The following is a 23,096-nucleotide window of genomic DNA, read 5'->3' on the forward strand; positions in this document are numbered from 1 at the left end:
TACACAGCTCAGCAGACAGTATCGCACAGGAGAGGATTAGATACACAGCTCAGCACACAGCATCACACAGGAGAGGATTAGATACACAGCTCAGCAGACAGTATCACACAGGAGAGGATTAGATACACAGCTCAGCAGACAGTATCACACAGGAGAGAATTAGATACACAGCTCAGCACACAGTATCACACAGGGGAGGATTAGATACACTGCTCAGCAAACAGTGTCACACAGGAGAGGATTAGATACACTGTTTAGCAGACAGTATCACACAGGAGAGGATTAGATACACAGCTCAGCAGACAGTATCACACAGGAGAGGATTAGATACACAGCTCAGCACACAGTATCACACAGGAGAGGATTAGATACACTGCTCAGCAGACAGAATCACACAGGAAAGGATTAGATACACATCTCAGCAGACAGCATTACACAGGAGAGGATTAGATACACAGCCCAGCAGACAGTATCACACAGGACAGGATTAGATACAGAGCTCAGCAGACAGTATCACACAGGAGAGGATTAGATACACAGCTCAGCACACAGGAGAGGATTAGATTCACGGCTCAGCAGACAGTATCACACAGGAGAGGATTAGATACACAGCTCAGCAGACAGTATCACACAGGAGAGGATTAGATACACAGCTCAGCAGACAGTATCACACAGGAGAGGATTAGATACACAGCTCAGCAGACTGTATCACACAGGACAGGATTAGATACACAGCTCAGCAGACAGTATTACACAGGAGAGGATTAGATACACAGCTCAGCAGACAGTATCACACAGGACAGGATTAGATGCACAGCTCAGCAGACAGTATCACACAGGAGAGGATTAGATACACAGCTCAGCAGACAGTATCACACAGGACAGGATTAGATGCACAGCTCAGCAGACAGTATCACACAGGACAGGATTAGATACCTAGCTCAGCAGACAGTATCACACAGGATAGGATTAGATACAGAGCTCAGCAGACAGTATCACACAGGAGAGGATTAGATACACGGCTCAGCAGACAGTATCACACAGGATAGGATTAGATACACGGCTCAGCAGACAGTACCACACAGGAGAGGATTAGATACACGGCTCAGCAGACAGTATCACACAGGAGAGGATTAGATACACTGCTCAGCAGACAGTATCACACAGGAGAGGATTAGATACACTGCTCAGCAGACAGTATCACACAGGAGAGGATTAGATACACTGCTCAGCAGACAGTATCACACAGGAGAGGATTAGATACACTGCTCAGCAGACAGTATCACACAGGAGAGGATTAGATACACTGCTCAGCAGACAGTATCACACAGGAGAGGATTAGATACACTGCTCAGCAGACAGTATCACACAGGAGAGGATTAGATATACTGCTCAGCAGACAGTATCACACAGGAGAGGATTAAATACACAGCTCAGCAGACAGTATCACACAGGATAGGATTAGATACACGGCTCAGCAGACAGTATCACACAGGAGAGGATTAGATACACGGCTCAGCAGACAGTATCACACAGGAGAGGATTAGATACACAGCTCAGCAGACAGTATCACACAGGAGAGGATTAGATACACTGCTCAGCAGACAGTATCACACAGGAGAGGATTAGATACACTGCTCAGCAGACAGTATCACACAGGAGAGGATTAGATACACTGCTCAGCAGACAGTATCACACAGGAGAGGATTAGATACACAGCTCAGCAGACAGTATCACACAGGAGAGGATTAAATACACAGCTCAGCAGACAGTATCACACAGGAGAGGATTAGATACACAGCTCAGCAGACAGTATCACACAGGAGAGGATTAGATGCTCAGCAGGCAGCATAGCACAGGAGAGGATTAGATACACTGCTCAGCAGGCAGCATCACACAGGATAGGATTAGATACACTGCTCAGCAGACAGTATCACACAGGAGAGGATTAGATACACAGCTGAGCAGACAGTATCACACAGGAGAGGATTAGATACACAGCTCAGCAGGCAGCATCACACAGGAGAGGATTAGATACACTGCTCAGCAGACAGTATCACACAGGAGAGAATTAGATACACAGCTCAGCACACAGTATCACACAGGAGAGGATTAGCTACACTGCTCAGCAGACAGAATCACACAGGAGAGGATTAGATACACGGCTCAGCAGACAGTATCACACAGGAGTGGATTAGATACACAGCTCAGCAGACAGTATCACACAGGATAGGATTAGATACACGGCTCAGCAGACAGTATCACACAGGAGAGGATTAGATACACGGCTCAGCACACAGTATCACACAGGAGAGGATTAGATACACAGCTCAGCAGACAGTATCACACAGGAGAGGATTAGATACACAGCTCAGTAGACAGTATCACACAGGACAGGATTAGATACACTGCTCAGCAGACAGTATCACACAGGAGAGGATTAGATACACAGCTCAGCAGACAGTATCACACAGGAGAGGATTAGATACACAGCTCAGCAGACAGTATCACACAGGATAGGATTAGATACACAGCTCAGCAGACAGTATCACACAGGACAGGATTAGATACACTGCTCAGCAGACTATCACACAGGAGAGGATTAGATACACTGCTCAGCAGACAGTATCACACAGGAGAGGATTAGATACACTGCTCAGCAGACAGTATCACACAGGAGAGGATTAGATACACTGCTCAGCAGACAGTATCACACAGGAGAGGATTAGATACACGGCTCAGCAGACAGTATTACACAGGAGTGGATTAGATACACAGCTCAACAGACAGTATCACACAGGATAGGATTAGATACACCGCTCAGCAGACAGTATCACACAGGACAGGATTAGATACACCGCTCAGCAGACAGTATCACACAGGACAGGATTAGATACACCGCTCAGCACACAGTATCACACAGGACAGGATTAGATACACAGCTCAGCAGACAGTATCGCACAGGAGAGGATTAGATACACAGCTCAGCACACAGTATCACACAGGAGAGGATTAGATACACAGCTCAGCAGACAGTATCACACAGGAGAGGATTAGATACACAGCTCAGCAGACAGTATCACACAGGAGAGAATTAGATACACAGCTCAGCACACAGTATCACACAGGGGAGGATTAGATACACTGCTCAGCAAACAGTGTCACACAGGAGAGGATTAGATACACTGTTTAGCAGACAGTATCACACAGGAGAGGATTAGATACACAGCTCAGCAGACAGTATCACACAGGAGAGGATTAGATACACAGCTCAGCACACAGTATCACACAGGAGAGGATTAGATACACTGCTCAGCAGACAGAATCACACAGGAAAGGATTAGATACACATCTCAGCAGACAGCATTACACAGGAGAGGATTAGATACACAGCCCAGCAGACAGTATCACACAGGACAGGATTAGATACAGAGCTCAGCAGACAGTATCACACAGGAGAGGATTAGATACACAGCTCAGCACACAGGAGAGGATTAGATTCACGGCTCAGCAGACAGTATCACACAGGAGAGGATTAGATACACAGCTCAGCAGACAGTATCACACAGGAGAGGATTAGATACACAGCTCAGCAGACAGTATCACACAGGAGAGGATTAGATACACAGCTCAGCAGACTGTATCACACAGGACAGGATTAGATACACAGCTCAGCAGACAGTATTACACAGGAGAGGATTAGATACACAGCTCAGTAGACAGTATCACACAGGACAGGATTAGATACACTGCTCAGCAGACAGTATCACACAGGAGAGGATTAGATACACAGCTCAGCAGACAGTATCACACAGGAGAGGATTAGATACACAGCTCAGCAGACAGTATCACACAGGATAGGATTAGATACACAGCTCAGCAGACAGTATCACACAGGACAGGATTAGATACACTGCTCAGCAGACTATCACACAGGAGAGGATTAGATACACTGCTCAGCAGACAGTATCACACAGGAGAGGATTAGATACACTGCTCAGCAGACAGTATCACACAGGACAGGATTAGATGCACAGCTCAGCAGACAGTATCACACAGGACAGGATTAGATACCTAGCTCAGCAGACAGTATCACACAGGATAGGACTAGATACAGAGCTCAGCAGACAGTATCACACAGGAGAGGATTAGATACACGGCTCAGCAGACAGTATCACACAGGATAGGATTAGATACACGGCTCAGCAGACAGTACCACACAGGAGAGGATTAGATACACGGCTCAGCAGACAGTATCACACAGGAGAGGATTAGATACACTGCTCAGCAGACAGTATCACACAGGAGAGGATTAGATACACTGCTCAGCAGACAGTATCACACAGGAGAGGATTAGATACACTGCTCAGCAGACAGTATCACACAGGAGAGGATTAGATACACTGCTCAGCAGACAGTATCACACAGGAGAGGATTAGATACACTGCTCAGCAGACAGTATCACACAGGAGAGGATTAGATACACTGCTCAGCAGACAGTATCACACAGGAGAGGATTAGATACACTGCTCAGCAGACAGTATCACACAGGAGAGGATTAAATACACAGCTCAGCAGACAGTATCACACAGGATAGGATTAGATACACGGCTCAGCAGACAGTATCACACAGGAGAGGATTAGATACACGGCTCAGCAGACAGTATCACACAGGAGAGGATTAGATACACAGCTCAGCAGACAGTATCACACAGGAGAGGATTAGATACACTGCTCAGCAGACAGTATCACACAGGAGAGGATTAGATACACTGCTCAGCAGACAGTATCACACAGGAGAGGATTAGATACACTGCTCAGCAGAAAGTATCACACAGGAGAGGATTAGATACACTGCTCAGCAGACAGTATCACACAGGAGAGGATTAGATACACAGCTCAGCAGACAGTATCACACAGGAGAGGATTAAATACACAGCTCAGCAGACAGTATCACACAGGAGAGGATTAGATACACAGCTCAGCAGACAGTATCACACAGGAGAGGATTAGATGCTCAGCAGGCAGCATAGCACAGGAGAGGATTAGATACACTGCTCAGCAGGCAGCATCACACAGGATAGGATTAGATACACTGCTCAGCAGACAGTATCACACAGGAGAGGATTAGATACACAGCTGAGCAGACAGTATCACACAGGAGAGGATTAGATACACAGCTCAGCAGGCAGCATCACACAGGAGAGGATTAGATACACTGCTCAGCAGACAGTATCACACAGGAGAGAATTAGATACACAGCTCAGCACACAGTATCACACAGGAGAGGATTAGCTACACTGCTCAGCAGACAGAATCACACAGGAGAGGATTCGATACACAGCTCAGCAGACAGTATCACACAGGAGTGGATTAGATACACAGCTCAGCAGACAGTATCACACAGGATAGGATTAGATACACGGCTCAGCAGACAGTATCACACAGGAGAGGATTAGATACACGGCTCAGCACACAGTATCACACAGGATAGGATTAGATACACGGCTCAGCACACAGTATCACACAGGAGAGGATTAGATACACAGCTCAGCAGACAGTATCACACAGGAGAGGATTAGATACACAGCTCAGTAGACAGTATCACACAGGACAGGATTAGATACACTGCTCAGCAGACAGTATCACACAGGAGAGGATTAGATACACAGCTCAGCAGACAGTATCACACAGGAGAGGATTAGATACACAGCTCAGCAGACAGTATCACACAGGATAGGATTAGATACACTGCTCAGCAGACAGTATCACACAGGAGAGGATTAGATACACTGCTCAGCAGACTATCACACAGGAGAGGATTAGATACACTGCTCAGCAGACAGTATCACACAGGAGAGGATTAGATACACGGCTCAGCAGACAGTATCACACAGGAGAGGATTAGATACACAGCTCAGCAGACAGTATCACACAGGAGAGGATTAGATACACAGCTCAGCAGACAGTATCACACAGGACAGGATTAGATACACGGCTCAGCACACAGTATCACACAGGAGAGGATTAGATACACAGCTCAACAGACTGTATCACACAGGCTAGGATTAGATACACAGCTCAGCAGACAGTATCACACAGGAGAGGATTAGATACACAGCTTAGCAGACAGTATCACACAGGACAGGATTAGATACACAGCTCAGCAGACAGTATTACACAGGAGGGGATTAGATACACAGCTCAGCAGACAGTATCACACAGGAGAGGATTAGATACACAGCTCAGCAGACAGTATCACACAGGACAGGATTAGATACACAGCTCAGCAGACAGTATTACACAGGAGAGGATTAGATACACAGCTCAGCAGACAGTATCACACAGGACAGGATTAGATGCACAGCTCAGCAGACAGTATCACACAGGACAGGATTAGATACACAGCTCAGCAGACAGTATCACACAGGATAGTATTAGATACAGAGCTCAGCAGACAGTATCACACAGGAGAGGATTAGATACACAGCTCAGCAGACAGTATCACACAGGAGAGGATTAGATACACAGCTCAGCACACAGTATCACACAGGAGAGGATTAGATACACTGCTCAGCAGACAGTATCACACAGGAGAGGATTAGATACACAGCTCAGCAGACAGTATTACACAGGAGAGGATTAGATATACAGCTCAGCAGACAGCATTACACAGGAGAGGATTAGATACACAGCCCAGCAGACAGTATCACACAGGACAGGATTAGATACAGAGCTCAGCAGACAGTATCACACAGGACAGGATTAGATACAGAGCTCAGCAGACAGTATCACACAGGACAGGATTAGATGCACAGCTCAGCACACAGTATCACACAGGAGAGGATTAGATACACAGCTCAGCAGACAGTATCACACAGGAGAGGATTAGATACACAGCTCAGCACACAGGAGAGGATTAGATACACGGCTCAGCAGACAGTATCACACAGGAGAGGATTAGATACACAGCTCAGCAGACAGTATCACACAGGAGAGGATTAGATACACAGCTCAGCAGACAGTATCACACAGGAGAGGATTAGATACACAGCTCAGCAGACTGTATCACACAGGCTAGGATTAGATACACAGCTCAGCAGACAGTATCACACAGGAGAGGATTAGATACACAGCTCAGCAGACAGTATCACACAGGACAGGATTAGATACACAGCTCAGCAGACAGTATTACACAGGAGGGGATTAGATACACAGCTCAGCAGACAGTATCACACAGGAGAGGATTAGATACACAGCTCAGCAGACAGTATCACACAGGACAGGATTAGATACACAGCTCAGCAGACAGTATTACACAGGAGAGGATTAGATACACAGCTCAGCAGACAGTATCACACATGACAGGATTAGATGCACAGCTCAGCAGACAGTATCACACAGGACAGGATTAGATACACAGCTCAGCAGACAGTATCACACAGGATAGGATTAGATACAGAGCTCAGCAGACAGTATCACACAGGAGAGGATTAGATACACAGCTCAGCAGACAGTATCACACAGGAGAGGATTAGATACACAGCTCAGCACACAGTATCACACAGGAGAGGATTAGATACACAGCTCAGCAGACAGTATCACACAGGATAGGATTAGATACACAGCTCAGCAGACAGTATCACACAGGACAGGATTAGATACACGGCTCAGCAGACAGTATCACACAAGAGAGGATTAGATACACTGCTCAGCAGACAGTATCACACAGGAGAGGATTAGATACACTGCTCAGCAGACAGTATCACACAGGAGAGGATTAGATACACGGCTCAGCAGACAGTATTACACAGGAGTGGATTAGATACACAGCTCAACAGACAGTATCACACAGGATAGGATTAGATACACCGCTCAGCAGACAGTATCACACAGGACAGGATTAGATACACCGCTCAGCAGACAGTATCACACAGGACAGGATTAGATACACCGCTCAGCACACAGTATCACACAGGACAGGATTAGATACACAGCTCAGCAGACAGTATCACACAGGAGAGGATTAGATACACAGCTCAGCACACAGTATCACACAGGAGAGGATTAGATACACAGCTCAGCAGACAGTATCACACAGGAGAGGATTAGATACACAGCTCAGCAGACAGTATCACACAGGAGAGAATTAGATACATAGCTCAGCACACAGTATCACACAGGGGAGGATTAGATACACTGCTCAGCAAACAGTGTCACACAGGAGAGGATTAGATACACTGTTTAGCAGACAGTATCACACAGGAGAGGATTAGATACACAGCTCAGCAGACAGTATCACACAGGAGAGGATTAGATACACAGCTCAGCACACAGTATCACACAGGAGAGGATTAGATACACTGCTCAGCAGACAGAATCACACAGGAAAGGATTAGATACACAGCTCAGCAGACAGCATTACACAGGAGAGGATTAGATACACAGCCCAGCAGACAGTATCACACAGGACAGGATTAGATACAGAGCTCAGCAGACAGTATCACACAGGAGAGGATTAGATACACAGCTCAGCACACAGGAGAGGATTAGATTCACGGCTCAGCAGACAGTATCACACAGGAGAGGATTAGATACACAGCTCAGCAGACAGTATCACACAGGAGAGGATTAGATACACAGCTCAGCAGACAGTATCACACAGGACAGGATTAGATGCACAGCTCAGCAGACAGTATCACACAGGACAGGATTAGATACCTAGCTCAGCAGACAGTATCACACAGGATAGGATTAGATACAGAGCTCAGCAGACAGTATCACACAGGAGAGGATTAGATACACGGCTCAGCAGACAGTATCACACAGGATAGGATTAGATACACGGCTCAGCAGACAGTACCACACAGGAGAGGATTAGATACACGGCTCAGCAGACAGTATCACACATGAGAGGATTAGATACACTGCTCAGCAGACAGTATCACACAGGAGAGGATTAGATACACTGCTCAGCAGACAGTATCACACAGGAGAGGATTAGATACACTGCTCAGCAGACAGTATCACACAGGAGAGGATTAGATACACTGCTCAGCAGACAGTATCACACAGGAGAGGATTAGATACACTGCTCAGCAGACAGTATCACACAGGAGAGGATTAGATACACTGCTCAGCAGACAGTATCACACAGGACAGGATTAAATACACAGCTCAGCAGACAGTATCACACAGGATAGGATTAGATACACGGCTCAGCAGACAGTATCACACAGGAGAGGATTAGATACACGGCTCAGCAGACAGTATCACACAGGAGAGGATTAGATACACAGCTCAGCAGACAGTATCACACAGGAGAGGATTAGATACACTGCTCAGCAGACAGTATCACACAGGAGAGGATTAGATACACTGCTCAGCAGACAGTATCACACAGGAGAGGATTAGATACACTGCTCAGCAGAAAGTATCACACAGGAGAGGATTAGATACACTGCTCAGCAGACAGTATCACACAGGAGAGGATTAGATACACAGCTCAGCAGACAGTATCACACAGGAGAGGATTAAATACACAGCTCAGCAGACAGTATCACACAGGAGAGGATTAGATACACAGCTCAGCAGACAGTATCACACAGGAGAGGATTAGATGCTCAGCAGGCAGCATAGCACAGGAGAGGATTAGATACACTGCTCAGCAGGCAGCATCACACAGGATAGGATTAGATACACTGCTCAGCAGACAGTATCACACAGGAGAGGATTAGATACACAGCTGAGCAGACAGTATCACACAGGAGAGGATTAGATACACAGCTCAGCAGACAGTATCACACAGGAGAGGATTAGATACACTGCTCAGCAGACAGTATCACACAGGAGAGGATTAGATACACTGCTCAGCAGACAGTATCACACAGGAGAGGATTAGATACACAGCTCAGCAGACAGTGTCACACAGGAGAGGATTAGATACACAGCTGATACATGTATTTGTACATCAGTTTTCACGCTTCTTCTCAGGTTCCTCCACCACAAACATGGCGCCTTCTGTGGATGAGACTCTGGAGGACGTGAATCAGCGTCTGGATCGGCTGCTCCTGAGAGTGATGGACGACCTGGAAGATCTGAAGGAGAAGAGACAATGTCTGAACGGTGTCATAGAGCAGGTGAGTGATGAGCGCTCGTCTCATACACGGATATACAGCTACACTGGTGGTCTTATAGCTCATTTCCCAGTGTCTGACGGTATTATACATGATATCTCAGTGTCTGGCGGTATTATGCGTTATATCTCAGTGTCTGGCGGTATTATACATGATATCTCAGTGTCTGGTGGCATTATGTGTATATCTGGCGGTATTATACATGATATCTCAGTGTTTGGTGGTATGTGTATATCTGGCGGTATTATACATGATATCACAGTGTCTGGTGGTATTATGTGTATATCTGGCGGTATTATACATGATATCTCAGTGTGTGGTGGTATGTGTATATGTGGCGGTATTATACATGATATCTCAGTGTCTGGCGGTATTATGTGTATATCTAGAAGTATTATATATAACATCTCACTGTCTGGTTGTATCATATCTCAGTGTCTGGCTGTGTTATGTGTATATGTGGTAGTATTATACATATCTGTGTGTGACGGTATTATGTGTATATCTGGCGGTATTATTACAGATATAATCGGTATTATATGTGTCGTTCTCAGGGATGGCTCTGCCTTTCTCAGTCGCGGTATTCTATGGGGAACAAGTCCGTGTCCTCGCTGCAGTATACGCCAGAGATGACGCCTTCCTCGTTTGTCCAGGACAGGTGAGGGCGGTATTTTATTTCTTCCATATATCCTTTATTTTTCTGTATTTTCTGCTCTGTATGGTCACAGCAGAAATATCCCACCATGAAATCATGCGGTCACACTGACACTGGTTCATGAAGCTGATGAAGCGGGTGGTCTGCGGGGTCCGCAGCGTCCTGCACCTGTGTGTAGGGATAACTATGGCCATATAGCATTGCTCCTCACCTGTAGCACCGCAGCCTCGGACGTCTGTATCATCAACCATTGTGTGACTACAGCTCCCAGCATGTCCTGACAATCATACACAGCCGCAGTCATTCCGCCATCTTTCTCCTGTCTGTGCAGTGCTGCGGACGATGGGGTGACCACATTCACTGCAGAACGCGTTCAGCCGGAGACGCAGGACAAAGTGACGGAGCGGAAGCTCCCGGAGGTGGAGGATATTGGGGCCGCAGATCACGGTGAGTCCATATGTGGAGGAGGACCCATCTTAGGGGGCTGCAGTGACCTCTAGGAGTTTGCTCCTGGGTAGGAGGAGTGGGGGGTCACACACAATGGAGGTATTAGTGTAGCATGTGTCCACCTCTACAAAATGCTACACGAATACCCTAGTCGGACACCATTTTGTAGAGGTGGACACATGCTACACTAATACCCTAGTCGGACGCCATTTTGTAGAGGTGGACACATGCTATACTAATACCCTAGTGTGAGGCAAACCCTGGGATATGAAGATGAATTATGACTTCCAGTCATAATCGCTCTCATCACTCCATGGCAGTGCCCCCTCCCTTCTTGTTCTCAGATGTCCAGCATCTGTGAAGGTGTCACATCCCAGCAACACATCCCATGGCCATCTCCTGTGATATGGAGATTAGGTGATGTGGGAACAATGGACACAGGATGACTCCCTGCCGTGACCCTGTGGTAGGGGCTGCTATCTAATTAGCAAGCTTTGTAGATAATGGTGATGAAACCGGTCTTTGAGCGCTAATGATGGATCAGATTCTAAATGTTCTTTTGAAGATTAGGCTTTATTGTTAAAAAGATAAAGCTCTTGTTATCACTTCACCGTGAAGTGATAACAAGAGCTTTATCTTTTTAACAATAAAGCCTAATCTTCAAAAGAACATTTAGAATCTGATCCATCATTAGCGCTCAAAGACCGGTTTCATCACCATTATCTACATTGCCTACTCCTGAAGGGGAATCCGGCAAAGAGCTGCTGAGGATCACAGAATCTATCAGTTCACTTTGATTAATCCAGCGGGAGGACGGAGAGCCGACCTGAAAGCTCCAGGATCAAAGGAGTCGGTGAACCAGGAGCCATCAGCGTTAAGCCTCCAGCTCCATCCAGCCAAAAGGATCAGATAACACCAGTTACCACAGCCCCTCAAAACCAGAGGAATTACACGCTCATCACCGAGGTTGTGCGAGGGCGCACAACTAAAGCAGGTGAGCAGCTTCTAACTACACTAATCTAACACAAATACATCAGGTGCTCTTAGATTGCGCTATTGATTTATTTTACAGTAATTAGCAAGCTTGGAAGTATCCAGACAGAACGACTCCAGTAAAAAATGGTTCATATCTCGCAAGCCATATTTCCGATAAATATGGCAACCATAAAAATGGTGTCTCCGCATGCGGACGATGCTGGCACACCCTTTTTATGGGAGCAGGACCTGGGGAAATACCCCAGGCGTGATATCAGCCAATGGGGAACTAGTAGACAAGTCATGAGTCCTCTCGTTCTGTAGCTAAATTCATAGCTGTCACAATGAGAGCGTCGGCGTCCGCCTACGACGCTCCCAGGCCAAGTTATGGCCATATTCCATGTTGTGGATTTTGTCCATAACTCCAGCCAGGGGTGGAGCAGTGCTCCCTCTGAGGTCACTAAGGTAGGAGGGGACCTGGATTTGCCCAGGTTGATAACCCTACTTCGGCCATTTTCCAGTGTTCTTCTGCTCGGGGGCCTGGTTGGGAAAGACCTGTGAGGGAGTTCCTGGAAACCTGGTCTATGGCGCCCCCCTGTGGCCAGACGCACAAGTTAACTGCTGGAACTGTGTATGCCTGTTTGTAACCCATGCTTTGATTGTAACTGTACTCTGACATATGTATATTCTGTAGATTCCCTATTGTATATATTGTAGTTTCTAGTGTGCTTTAGGCTGATTAAATTATATAATTAATCTTGGGCTGTTCTGTTATCTCGATCTTGAATCCCACGTCTGTGTGTTCGGCTAATAGTTACCGTGAAGCGGTTGGTGGCAGCGAGTTGTGCCAAGGATTATTGTGGGGAGGCCAGTGAGATTCGGGGAGGTTTTATATATTCCGCCCGCGGAGGTCGGGGGAATATATACCCTACTCTCACCGGGGACCCTTCAATAATCGGCATAAGTAGTATAGCGGCCTCCTTGCTTATTGTCGGGCAATTCCATAATTGGCCTGACTATAAGAGGGGCGCTAGAGAGCGCGTCACGTGCTCTGTCTGTCGGTCGGGAGGTATAAAGGAGGGGTGACCCCCACTTGTTACCCCCCGATTGTGACGTACTGGTAGCCAGCGCGGGGGATTTCTGAGTGACCCCCCCGGTGGTTCGTGACATATTGGTGGCAAGCGGTGGGATCGAGATAATAGTGTGTGTGAGTGTGAGACCCATACTCCCAGACACTAAAGACTGCCTGCAGCAGCTGTGGCTGCTGGGGTCTTCAGACCAGACCAACACTAGAGTGTCAGAGTGCAGATACTGTAAGGTGTGTGGGTGCATCAGGTGTCAGTTCTGTGTCAGTGACCAAAAGTCTGCAAGAATGGCTGATGGCACCAGGAGCAAAGCCAAAGGAATGGCCGATGCTCAGGCCAGAGACGATGAGGAGGTTGTCCACGAGCCCTCCAAGAGCCCGACGCCAGAAAACAGCTCTGCAGAGGACATTGCACAACCTGGCACTGCTGGACAAGATGAGGAGGAGCTCGCCCAAGGGTCCTCAACGAGCCAGATGCCAGTCCTCCGCTCTGAAATGGACAGTGAATCACCTGGCTCTGCAGCGTGCCGCAGATCACCACTTGCCAATCCCTCCGGCCTGAGAGGTGCAGAGGCCCTCCTTCAAGCTGCCTTGGCCAGGCTTATGGCTGGAGACCGGGATACCTACGAGATACTCATGGCCGAGCGTGAGCGACAGGCAGCGCGTGACGCTGAGGCTGCGGAGCGGCAAGCAGCACGTGAAGAGCGCCAGGCAGAGCGTGAGGCTGCGGAGCGACAGCAACAGGCAGAGCGTGACTACCAGCTGCAGCTAGCTCAGCTCCGGCCCTCATCAGCCACATGTGACCTTCAAAACACCAAACTTCCAAAGGTCCGTGTTGAGGACTTCCCAGTGCTGGAGAAGGATGGAGACTTGGACTCTTTCTTGACTGCTTTTGAACGGACTTGCTTGCAGCACCATCTGGACAAGGATCAGTGGGCCAAATACCTGACCCCCCGTCTAAGCGGTAAGGCCCTGGATATCCTTGGGGACTTGCCTGCTGAGGCAGATCAGGGCTACGACACCATCAAGCGGGCCCTGATCCAACAGTACAACCTCACTCCGGAGTCCTACCGCAAGAAGTTCCGGACCCTGCAAAAGGGACCAAAGGACTCCTGGGCTGACCACCGGCGGGCACTTGCCCGAGCTGCCGACCACTGGACCCAAGGCCTGCAGCTTTCCACCGGACCGGAGATCCTGGACTTGTTCATCACGGAGCAACTCTTGTGGAACTGCCCTGAGGATCTCCGCCAGTTCATCCGAGACCAGAAGCCAAAGGGGTCCACGGCTACAGCTGCCCTGGCCGATGACTACACCAACAATCGGGCTCCTGAGGCCAGGAGAGCAGCCACCAGCAGCACCTGGAGAGGGGGTAAGATGAATTCTACGACTGCCCCACCTGCCCCTAGACTGCAGGGGGTGTCCCCCTCAACTCCCCTCTCCAGGCCCGTGGCAGAACCAAGACGGTGCCACCAGTGCAACCTACCTTGACACTTCAAGGCCATGTGCCCTCAGCGTCCCAAGGCCCCGGCTCCGTCCCCGTCCCAAGGGCCGCCCAAGGTGTATTGTGTGGGTGGGGGTGGTGGTAGGTCCCTGGACAGCTTCCAACCTGTCACCGTCGGCCGGTCTGTGACCATAGGATTGCGAGACAGCGCCTCGGAGGTGACTCTGGTGCGGCCTGGGATGGTGTCCCCCCAAGACTTGATCCCTGGAAAAACCCTCGCTGTCTCCGGGATTGGAGGCATTGACCCGGCGCTGCCTGTTGCTGACATTTATGTGGACTGGGGCGCACGGCGAGGGGTGAGGGAGGTGGGGGTAACTGATCGGATCCCTGCAAACGTGCTACTTGGGACAGATTTGGGGCAGATAACCTCCCAGTTTGGGCCCCCCCCAAGGGCTGAACCTTCAGCCCGTACTGACATGACTCCTAACAATGTTAATGTGTTATCTATGAATGATGTAAGGGAGGAGGGAGTGAACTCTGATATTTCTGCTTGCATAGACACCATAGACACACACTCAGCTGCAGCTGTGACAGGGGAGGGGGTCAGAGAAAGGTGTGACAATGCCTCTACAAGTAACCAGCCAGTGAGCTGGGATCTGTTGCCCTCTGCAGGGATAAGCAGAGAGCAGGGTGCTGCAGGGGGAGGACCAGTGTGTGGGGTGGGGGCTACCACAGCAAATGTGGGGTCCCCAGAGATTTCACAGCGGGGTTCTGTTGCTGCAGGAGGGGAACAGGCAGGTGAGATTGGGGCCGGTCCAGGAGCGGAAGTGCTCCCAGGTAAGATCTCGGTGCATGGTTCCCCCACAACCGGGGTGTCAGGAAGCCAGGTAGGTCTGCCTGAACCGGCGACTTGGTCAGGAACGGAGGAGGAGCAGGCACGACCCACGGTCGCAGCGGCTGTGGCCGCTGTCACCCGCAGTGGGAGTGCTGGAAGCCAAGGGGCCTCCCGGAGGTCCGATAGCTCTTCCCCTTCTGACCAAGTGGCAGCCGAGTCAGGTGGAGGCCAGGACACAGGTCCCGGGGTACTGACTGAAGATGTGACAGTCTCGTCGATTCTGGCCACATCTAGTCAGGGGTTTCAGGCAGCGTTAGAAGCTGACGACAGCCTGAAAGCTCTTAAGGAGCAGGCGGCACAGCCTCCCTCGGACTCGGACCCGGAGCGAGTGGTCTGGGACCAAGGACGGCTGTACCGGGCCACGGTCCAGCAGGGTTCACCGGAGGCGTGGCCCAGGGACCGACAGTTGGTGGTACCCTATCCGTTCCGGACGGAGTTGTTGCGGATCGCACATGAGATTCCGATGGCCGGACACCTAGGGATCGCTAAGACCAAGGCCAGGTTAAACCAGCATTTCTACTGGCCAAAAATGGGGGCCGATGTGGCTGCCTACTGCCGTTCGTGTGAAACCTGTCAGAGAGTGGGGAAGGCGGGGCCACACCCCAAAGCCCCACTAGTATCTCTGCCAATCATCGATGAGCCTTTCAGGAGGGTAGCTGTGGATCTGGTCGGCCCGCTGGCCATCCCCAGCAGCTCCGGGAAACGCTTCATACTGACGGTAGTGGACTATGCCACCCGGTACCCAGAAGCAGTGGCCTTGTCGTCCATTCGGGCTGACAAGGTGGCCACCGCATTGCTGGAGATTTTCTCCCGAGTGGGTTTTCCCCAGGAAATGCTCACTGACCGGGGGACCCAATTCATGTCCCAGCTGATGGAGGCCCTTTGTAAGCAAGTCCAGGTGCGACATCTGGTGGCCAGCCCGTACCATCCACAGACTAATGGCCTGTGCGAGCGGTTTAATGGCACCTTAAAGCAGATGCTTAAGATGTTGGTCGACTCCCATGGGCGTGACTGGGAGCGGTATCTCCCACACCTGTTATTTGCTTACCGGGAGGTTCCACAGGCCTCAACAGGATTCTCACCGTTTGAGCTCCTGTACGGGCGACGTGTGCGGGGCCCCCTGGCTCTGGTGAAAGAGGCTTGGGAAGGGGATTTGGCCACCCCTGGAGTGTCGGTTATCGAGTATGTCATGCGCTTCCGGGACAAAATGCAGGCCTTGACGCAACTGGTACACGACAATATGGCTCAAGCCCAGGCCGATCAGAAGCGTTGGTACGACCAGAACGCTTGTGAGAGGGCCTACCAAGTGGGTCAAAAGGTGTGGGTACTGGTCCCCGTACCACAGGACAAGCTTCAGGCAGCCTGGGAAGGCCCATACCTCGTGTACCAGCAGCTCAACCCTGTGACGTACCTGGTCACCCTGGACCCTGCCCGTGGAAGGCGGAAGCCCTTCCATGTGAACATGATGAAGGCACATCATGAGCGGGAGGCATGTGCGCTCCCCGTGTGCAACCTGCCCGAGGAGGGAGAAGCGGAAACCCTCTTGGATATGCTAGCCCAGGTTAGGGCAGGCGGATCCATTGAGGATGTGGAGGTTGGCCACCAGCTCTTGGAGGACCAACGGTCCCAGCTGTGGGCCACCCTACACCCCTTCCGGGGGTTGTTTACCAACCAGCCCGGAAGGACTGACTTGGCTGTCCATCACGTGGACACTGGGGATCATCCCCCGATCCGGCGTTCAGCATATCGGGTCTCCCTGGAGGTGCAGCAACACATGCGCCTGGAGATTGACGAGATGCTGAAGCTGGGGGTGATCCAGGCATCCAACAGCGCTTGGGCCTCGCCTGTAGTCCTCGTCCCTAAGAAGGACCGAACCACTCGGTTCTGCGTGGACTACAGGGGGCTCAATGCTGTCACAGTCGCCGATGCGTACCCAATGCCACGCATCGATGACCTGCTCGATCAGTTGGCCGGGGCTCAGTACCTGACCATCATGGACCTGAGCCGGGGATATTGGCAGATCCCCCTGACTCGCAAAGCCAGGGAACGCTCTGCCTTTATTACCCCATTTGGACTGTACGAGTCCACGGTGATGCCATTCGGGATGAGGAATGCCCCTGCCACTTTCCAGCGGATGGTCAACACCCTGCTCAAGGGACTTGAAGGGTACGCGGCCGCGTACCTGGATGACATTGCCGTCTTCAGTCCCACCTGGGAGGACCACCTAGAGCATCTAGCACAGGTGCTCAGGCGGATCCACCAGGCAGGTTTGACCATCAAGCCGGGAAAGTGTCAGCTGGCCATGAGCGAGGTCCAGTACCTCGGTCCCCGGGTAGGCGGGAGAACACTGAAGCCCGAGCCTGAGAAAGTGGAGGCCATCGCGTCCTGGCCCACCCCCAGGACCAAGAAGCAGGTGATGTCCTTCTTGGGGACCGCTGGGTACTATAGGAGGTTTGTTCCATGCTATAGTAGCCTGGCAAAGCCCTTGACGGACCTCACCAAGAAGAAGCTGCCCTCTGCAGTCGATTGGACAATGGACTGCGAGACAGCCTTCCGGGCCCTAAAGGACGCCCTGTCCAGCCCGCCCGTGCTACAGGCAGCCGACTTCACGCGGCCGTTTGTAGTACAGACCGACGCCAGTGACTTCGGCCTCGGTGCGGTGCTCAGCCAGGTGGACTCTGCGAGCCAAGAGCACCCAGTCTTGTACCTGAGCAGGAAGCTGTTACCACGGGAAGTGGCCTATTCCACGATGGAAAAGGAGTGCCTGGCCATAGTGTGGGCCCTGCAGCGTCTGCAACCCTATCTATACGGGCGCCACTTCATCGTGGAGACGGACCACAATCCCCTCAGCTGGTTACACACTGTCTCTGGGACGAATGGGCGATTGTTGCGATGGAGCCTTGCGCTCCAGCAATACAACTTCACCATTCGCCACAAAAGGGGCCGGGACCACGGTAACGCAGACGGGCTGTCCCGACAAGGAGAGGTCGCGGACGGGCGCACGGGGGAACACCGGAGTGTGCTGCCCCCTAGCGCCCTCAAAAGGGGGGAGGTGTGAGGCAAACCCTGGGATATGCAGATGAATTATGACTTCCAGTCATAATCGCTCTCATCACTCCATGGCAGTGCCCCCTTCCTTCTTGTTCTCAGATGTCCAGCATCTGTGAAGGTGTCACATCCCAGCAACACATCCCATGGCCATCTCCTGTGATATGGAGATTAGGTGATGTGGGAACAATGGACACAGGATGACTCCCTGCCGTGACCCTGTGGTAGGGGCTGCTATCTAATTAGCAAGCTTGGAAGTATCCAGACAGAATGACTCCAGTAAAAAATGGTTCATATCTCGCAAGCCATATTTCCGATAAATATGGCAACCATAAAAATGGTGTCTCCGCATGCGGACGATGCTGGCACACCCTTTTTATGGGAGCAGGACCTGGGGAAATACCCCAGGCGTGATATCAGCCAATGGGGAACTAGTAGACAAGTCATGAGTCCTCTCATTCTGTAGCTAAATTCATAGCTGTCACAATGAGAGCGTCGGCGTCCGCCTACGACGCTCCCAGGCCAAGTTATGGCCATATTCCATGTTGTGGATTTTGTCCATAACTCCAGCCAGGGGTGGAGCAGTGCTCCCTCTGAGGTCACTAAGGTAGGAGGGGACCTGGATTTGCCCAGGTTGATAACCCTACTTCGGCCATTTTCCAGTGTTCTTCTGCTCGGGGGCCTGGTTGGGAAAGACCTGTGAGGGAGTTCCTGGAAACCTGGTCTATGGCGCCCCCCTGTGGCCAGACGCACAAGGTAACTGCTGGAACTGTGTATGCCTGTTTGTAACCCATGCTTTGATTGTAACTGTACTCTGACATATGTATATTCTGTAGATTCCCTATTGTATATATTGTAGTTTCTAGTGTGCTTTAGGCTGATTAAATTATATAATTAATCTTGGGCTGTTCTGTTATCTCGATCTTGAATCCCACGTCTGTGTGTTCGGCTAATAGTTACCGTGAAGCGGTTGGTGGCAGCGAGTTGTGCCAAGGATTATTGTGGGGAGGCCAGTGAGATTCGGGGAGGTTTTATATATTCCGCCCGCGGAGGTCGGGGGAATATATACCCTACTCTCACCGGGGACCCTTCAATAATCGGCATAAGTAGTATAGCGGCCTCCTTGCTTATTGTCGGGCAATTCCATAATTGGCCTGACTATAAGAGGGGCGCTAGAGAGCGCGTCACGTGCTCTGTCTGTCGGTCGGGAGGTATAAAGGAGGGGTGACCCCCACTGGTTACCCCCCGATTGTGACGTACTGGTAGCCAGCGCGGGGGATTTCTGAGTGACCCCCCCGGTGGTTCGTGACACCTAGTCGGACACCATTTTGTAGAGGTGGACACATGCTACACTAATACCCTAGTCGGACACTATTTTGTAGAGGTGGACACATGCTATACTAATACCCTAATCGGACACCATTTTGTAGAGGAGGACACATGCTACACTAATACCCTAATCGGACACCATTTTGTAGAGGTGGACACATGCTACACTAATACCCTAGTCGGACACCATTTTGTAGAGGAGGACACATGCTACACTAATACCCTAGTCGGACACCATTTTGTAGAGGTGGACACATGCTACACTAATACCCTAGTCGGACACCATTTTGTAGAGGTGGACACATGCTACACTAATACCCTAGTCGGACACCATTTTGTAGAGGTGGACACATGCTACACTAATACCCTAGTCGGACACCATTTTGTAGAGGTGGAGACATGCTACACTAATACCCTAGTCGGACACCATTTTGTAGAGGTGGAGACATGCTACACTAATACCCTAGTCGGACACCATTTTGTAGAGGTGGACACATGCTACACTAATACCCTAGTCGGACACCATTTTGTAGAGGTGGACACATGCTACACTAATACCCTAATCGGACACCATTTTGTAGAGGAGGACACATGCTATACTAATACCCTAGTCGGACACCATTTTGTAGAGGAGGACACATGCTACACTAATACCCTAGTCGGACACCATTTTGTAGAGGTGGAGACATGCTACACTAATACCCTAGTCGGACACTATTTTGTAGAGGTGGAGACATGCTACACTAATACCCTAATCGGACACCATTTTGTAGAGGTGGACACATGCTACACTAATACCCTAATCGGACACCATTTTGTAGAGGAGGACACATGCTACACTAATACCCTAGTCGGACACCATTTTGTAGAGGTGGACACATGCTACACTAATACCCTAGTCGGACACCATTTTGTAGAGGAGGACACATGCTACACTAATACCCTAGTCGGACACCATTTTGTAGAGGTGGACACATGCTATACTAATACCCTAGTCGGACACCATTTTGTAGAGGTGGACACATGCTACACTAATACCCTAGTCGGACACCATTTTGTAGAGGTGGACACATGCTACACTAATACCCTAATCGGACACCATTTTGTAGAGGAGGACACATGCTACACTAATACCCTAGTCGGACACCATTTTGTAGAGGAGGACACATGCTATACTAATACCCTAGTCGGACACCATTTTGTAGAGGAGGACACATGCTACACTAATACCCTAATCGGACACCATTTTGTAAAGGTGGACACATGCTACACTAATACCCTAATCGGACACCATTTTGTAGAGGAGGACACATGCTACACTAATACCCTAGTCGGACACCATTTTGTAGAGGTGGACACATGCTACACTAATACCCTAGTCGGACACCATTTTGTAGAGGAGGACACATGCTACACTAATACCCTAGTCGGACACCATTTTGTAGAGGTGGACACATGCTATACTAATACCCTAGTCGGACACCATTTTGTAGAGGTGGACACATGCTACACTAATACCCTAGTCGGACACCATTTTGTAGAGGTGGACACATGCTACACTAATACCCTAATCGGACACCATTTTGTAGAGGACACATGCTACACTAATAACCCTAGTCGGACACCATTTTGTAGAGGTGGACACATGCTACACTAATACCCTAGTCGGACACCATTTTGTAGAGGTGGACACATGCTATACTAATACCCTAGTCGGACACCATTTTGTAGAGGTGGACACATGCTACACTAATAACCCTAGTCGGACACCATTTTGTAGAGGTGGACACATGCTACACTAATAACCCTAGTCGGACACCATTTTGTAGAGGTGGACACATGCTACATTAATACCCTAGTCGGACACCATTTTGTAGAGGTGGACACATGCTATACTAATACCCTAGTCGGACACCCATTTTGTAGAGGTGGACACATGCTACATTAATACCCTAGTCGGACACCATTTTGTAGAGGTGGACACATGCTATACTAATACCCTAGTCGGACACCCATTTTGTAGAGGTGGACACATGCTATACTAATACCCTAGTCGGACACCATTTTGTAGAGGTGGACACATGCTATACTAATACCCTAGTCGGACACCATTTTGTAGAGGTGGACACATGCTACACTAATACCCTAGTCGGACACCATTTTGTAGAGGTGGACACATGCTACACTAATACCCTAATCGGACACCATTTTGTAGAGGACACATGCTACACTAATAACCCTAGTCGGACACCATTTTGTAGAGGTGGAGACATGCTATACTAATACTCTAGTCGGACACCATTTTGTAGAGGTGGACACATGCTACACTAATACCCTAGTCGGACACCATTTTGTAGAGGTGGACACATGCTACATTAATACCCTAGTCGGACACCATTTTGTAGAGGTGGACACATGCTACACTAATACCCTAGTCGGACACCATTTTGTAGAGGTGGACACATGCTACATTAATACTCTAGTCGGACACCATTTTGTAGAGGTGGACACATGCTACACTAATACCCTAGTCGGACACCATTTTGTAGAGGAGGACATATGCTACACTAATACCCTAGTCGGACACCATTTTGTAGAGGAGGACATATGCTACACTAATACCCTAGTCGGACACCATTTTGTAGAGGTGGAGACATGCTACATTAATACTCTAGTCGGACACCATTTTGTAGAGGTGGACACATGCTACACTAATACCCTAGTCGGACACCATTTTGTAGAGGTGGACACATGCTACATTAATACTCTAGTCGGACACCATTTTGTAGAGGTGGACACATGCTACACTAATACCCTAGTCGGACACCATTTTGTAGAGGAGGACATATGCTACACTAATACCCTAGTCGGACACCATTTTGTAGAGGTGGACACATGCTATACTAATACCCTAGTCGGACACCATTTTGTAGAGGTGGACACATGCTACACTAATACCCTAGTCGGACACCATTTTGTAGAGGTGGACACATGCTACACTAATACCCTAATCGGACACCATTTTGTAGAGGACACATGCTACACTAATAACCCTAGTCGGACACCATTTTGTAGAGGTGGACACA

At 49.6% G+C, this 23,096-nt stretch overlaps 1 protein-coding gene across 1 annotated transcript in view; it reads left to right on the plus strand.

The window, feature by feature from the left end:
- Positions 1 to 23,096, plus strand: part of LOC142282818 (vacuolar ATPase assembly protein VMA22-like) — an 83,606-nt gene that overhangs the window by 56,979 nt on the left and 3,531 nt on the right. Inside the window, exons 2-4 of the mRNA XM_075333054.1 lie at positions 9,994 to 10,139; positions 10,691 to 10,794; positions 11,123 to 11,238. Coding sequence (XP_075189169.1) covers positions 9,994 to 10,139; positions 10,691 to 10,794; positions 11,123 to 11,238 — 366 coding nt within the window. The remainder of the gene's footprint in view (positions 1 to 9,993; positions 10,140 to 10,690; positions 10,795 to 11,122; positions 11,239 to 23,096) is intronic.

The sequence above is a fragment of the Anomaloglossus baeobatrachus genome, unplaced genomic scaffold, assembly GCF_048569485.1.
Source record: "Anomaloglossus baeobatrachus isolate aAnoBae1 unplaced genomic scaffold, aAnoBae1.hap1 Scaffold_522, whole genome shotgun sequence".
Classification (NCBI taxonomy): Eukaryota; Metazoa; Chordata; class Amphibia; order Anura; family Aromobatidae; genus Anomaloglossus; species Anomaloglossus baeobatrachus.